At 34.3% G+C, this 4,280-nt stretch overlaps 1 protein-coding gene across 1 annotated transcript; it reads left to right on the plus strand.

The window, feature by feature from the left end:
• Window positions 1–3,455: 3,455 nt before the first annotated feature.
• Window positions 3,456–3,857, plus strand: LOC107490202 (uncharacterized). The gene has a single exon (XM_016110976.1). The coding sequence runs from the start codon at window positions 3,456–3,458 to the stop codon at window positions 3,855–3,857; it is 402 nt and encodes a 133-aa protein (XP_015966462.1).
• The last annotated feature ends 423 nt before the right edge of the window (window positions 3,858–4,280 follow it).

A 4,280-nucleotide genomic window follows, 5' to 3' on the forward strand; every position in this document is an offset into this window, starting at 1 on the left:
CTTTTATGTTCATGTTTCTTCTTTCATCTTCTTTTTAATTTCCTGTTTGTTTCAATTTCTGCAATTTACTTTGTCACCGGCACCTTGCATTTATTTGTTTATTTGTTACTTTTATTCCTTTTAATTTTATTTGACGTTACAATTGCGACATTGAGATACCCACATTTTCTTTTAAACATTAACAAAAATTTGAGTAAAATAAATTGGCACACCCGGTGGGACATTGTCAATAGATTGTAGTTTGTCAAAAGAAAAATCAAGAATTTTGAATTTGCATGTGGTTGCGCAGTGGTAAGTTTGTACGTCCAGAGCTAAGGAAATCAGCGTCAGTTGACATGTCAAATACTTATGCAGCATCTTCTTCTACTTCTAGTGATGAGATTAGAGAAAATGAATCCGTAAATTCTCCTGTGATTTCAAACGCAGAGCCTACCTTGATGTCAGTGAGACATGATGGCGTTGGCCATGCCCATACAGGGTTAAATGCAACTCACATAAATACCGTGGGGTGGCCGCCATATGGCTTGCCACCGGGGTATGTCCCCTCCATGGTGACACAAGGATTGCCTGTGCCTTTCTACTCAACTTTTCAAAATTCTATTTACCAAAATCCATATGGCATGTCAAATGTACCTGTTTCTGAGGCGTCAGGTTCACACGTATCACAACAAAATTTTTCACATTCTATTAATAATACAGGAAATAACAGTGCATCTAATTCTACTACATCCACGGTCACTAGGGTAGAAAATTTCAGACCTATATTTTCTGACATGTCAAGAGCAATGCTTGTTAATCAACCTAGTCAAACTGTGGGATCTTTAGCAAATATTAGGCAACAGATGGATGAAAGCCACCATGATCTAGTAAACATGTTAACTCATCAAATGGTGACAGTTTTAAATCTTCTTTTAGAAAACACAAACACTAGAATTGAACAATTAAATAGGCAAGTCAATAGGATTGCTACTGTGATAAATTTAGAAGAAAATGATAACCAGGGTTTAAGATTTGATAATGTCAATCAAAATGGTGGAGCAATTCCTAATTATGATGTCCATATGCCTAGACATGGTCAAAATGCTGATGATATGTTAGAAAGACTTAGGCAAAATAACATAGGGGGCATTATAATCTAGCAAGAAATGTTGAACAAGTGTTAAACCATTTGGGATTTAATGTTGGTTGCTTAAATAGGCCATATTTTGTGTCTGCTTTTCCTGAATGTGTCCAACAAGCAGAGCTCCCAAGGGGTTGGAAAATTCCAAAATCCCTTACAAAATTTTTTGGAAAAGAAAATGAGTCTACAGTAGAGCATATTGCTCGATATACTATTGAAATTGGGGAAGCAGCTTCTAATGAATATCTCAAGATGAGATACTTTCCTTCTTCTTTAACAAAAAATGCATTTACATGGTTCTCCAACTTGAGACCAAATTCTATTCATTCTTGGGCGCAATTAGAAAGAAATTTTCATGATCAGTTTTTCTGAGGTGAATTGAAAGTTAGTCTTACAGATTTATTCTCTGTCAAACGTGCAGAAGGAGAATCTATTGATACTTATTTGGCGCGGTTTAGAAACATGAGGAATACATGTTTTACTCCGATTCTAGAATCTGAAGTTGTCAAAATGGTTACTAATGGGCTAGAATTTGGAGTTAGAAAGTAGCTTGTTAATCAACATACTTTAGATCTTTCCCAATTAGCTGAAAGAGTAAGATAAATAGAACAAATTAAGAAAGAAAAAGAAAATTTTAAAAAGGATTCAAAAAAGGTTGCATATATTGATTGTTTTTCCGATAGTAGTGATTCAGATGAGAAAGAGATTTATATTGCCGAATTACGTGGGGGTCCTCCTTATGTATGCAAATCTTTGAAGCCTGTTAAAGGAAAAGAAAAAGTTTCTTCTTATTCTAAAGTTGAAAATAAGACTTATTCTTTTGATATTTCTAAGGCAGATCAAATATTTGAGGTTTTATTAAAAGATAAGCAGCTTATTTTACCTGAAGGAAAAAAGATGCCTACAACTAATGATATAAAGAATAAGAAATTTTGTAAGTTTCATCAGGTATTTTCGCATACCATTAACAATTGCGTCCATTTCAGGGACTTGATACAAAAAGCAATTGAGGAGGGAAGATTGAAGTTTGAGGATAAAACTACTATGAAGGTGGACACTGAACTATTTGCTGCTGACTCAAATTATGTCAAGCCATTCAATTTGTCAATCAACATGGTAGAAGTTGATGCCACAATGGTTAGTGCTAAAGATGAAAATAAAGACTTGAGAGTCTTCGAACAAGATAAGAAGCCAGTTTATCCTCGTCCTGGTGAGGATTTGTTAGATTTTTTGTTGAGAATTAAAGAATCTGACAACACCATCACCATGTGCCCAAAGTGCAATGCTGTTTTTGACAAAGAAGCTGCAAAAGAGTTTGAAAAGTACAAAGTTGAAGAGAAAGAAAAGGCTGAATTGAGAAAGAAGATTGCTGAAAAAGAAAATGAAACTAACGAGCTAAAGCGGAAAATAGCCGAGGAAAAACAAAAGTTGGGTGGTCAAACTCCTTTGAACAAGTGCGTCAACAACACTGGGGTACAACCCGTCAACCAGAAGATGAAGACTGTAGTCATGATTGATAAAAAACTTGATGTATTTTCTCAAAAGACAAGAGTTCCTCCCACCAAAATTTCAAACAATAAATGGGTCTAGAATGTGAGAAATGTGCAGAATCAACCTACTGCTTTTGCAAGAGGAAAAAACAAACGGGTGAAGTCTAGACCTTTTAAGCCCAGGTACTACGAGTCTCAGTTATGGAACATGAATCATGCACAAGACGGAGGTGGTATATATATTCCAAAAAATGTGCCTATTCCCTCAAAGCCAATTTATTCTTGTTATAATCCTAACATGCAGCAGGTTCCTAATTATTCTCCTTGGCCAAATTGTCAAAATATTCCAAAATATTCTCCTTTTACAACTTTTGAGCAAAAAGAGAATATACTTGACTATGTTCCTTTGGATCCATACAAGGGACACGGGGTAGATTTTCCTCCTTTGCCAACCATGGCCAAGTCTGCAGAAACAGACAATTCTTCTAATCACCCTAAATGCAATAAAAATATAAAGAAGAATCTTGCTGGGAAGAAGGTAACGGTTGAAAACAGGGAGAAAAAGATGAAGATTTAATTACTGATAATTTTGACACTGGTTTTGATGACAGCTTAGAAGCAATATTTGGTGTTAAGCAACCTATAGTTGTGGTGTCAATATTGCCTGAGAAGTATAGTCAAGTCCAGGAAGTAGAGTCATTAGAAGATGATTGTTATGATGTCTTTCCTGGAAGCGAATGCTTATTGCTAGATAACAATATGTGTGGTGGAGGATTATTTGAGAAGCCTACTGAAAAGATAAGGAACACTTGCGTCCACTGCATATCAAGGCTCGTGTTGATGGAATGATAGTCAATAAGATTTTGGTTGACGGGAGAGCTGCTGTTAATCTCATGCCTGAAAGAATGATGGGAAGGCTTGAAAAAATTGAAAAAGAACTGATTAAAAGTAGCATTGGGGTAACAGATTTTAATGGAAGGACTTCTTCTGTTAGAGGTGTGGTTCTGCTGTCAATTGAGGTTGATTCTATCAATAGGCCGACTCTATTTGTTGTGGTTCCTTCAAAGGCTGATTTTAACTTGCTTTTGGGACGTGATTGGATTTATGAAATGGATGCTATTCCATCCACTTTACATCAAAAATTGATTTTCTGGAATGAAGATGGAGGAGTGGAAGAAGTTCTTACCCGAAATATTAGAAGAATTAAGTATAATCAAATCCTTGTGAATAGAGGAAGCCCACCATAGTAGATGAAATTGGGGAGAGTGAGAGGCACAGAGTTAAAGAAGAAGCTTAACACTAACATATTCTCTCCTCACATGTATTACAAGAAGATAAGAGTACTGAGTTATTTTACATTTGTTTAGCCAATTTAAAAATAAATAAATAAATAAACATACGTTTGTATATACTTCTTTTATTATTATAAACAACAAAATTTTTCACTTTCAATCACTGTATGACTTCAAGTGAAAAAATTTTGGGGAGCATTATGTTAGACAAAATATAATTTTTATAAGAAAATTATTAAAAAAAATAATTAGTTACTTGGTAATGTTTCTATATATAATATTTATATCTATATGCCTATATATATAATATTTATATCTATTTTAAATTAAATTAGATTATTTGTCAGTTGGTTATCTATTTAATTTTTGAAATTCACA

The sequence above is a fragment of the Arachis duranensis genome, chromosome 5 (assembly GCF_000817695.3).
Source record: "Arachis duranensis cultivar V14167 chromosome 5, aradu.V14167.gnm2.J7QH, whole genome shotgun sequence".
NCBI lineage: Eukaryota > Viridiplantae > Streptophyta > Magnoliopsida > Fabales > Fabaceae > Arachis > Arachis duranensis.

What these genes read in the sequence shown, in the direction of transcription:
- LOC107490202 (XM_016110976.1), top strand. Translation starts at nt 3,456, where the DNA reads ATGATAGTCAATAAGATTTTGGTTGACGGGAGAGCTGCTGTTAATCTC.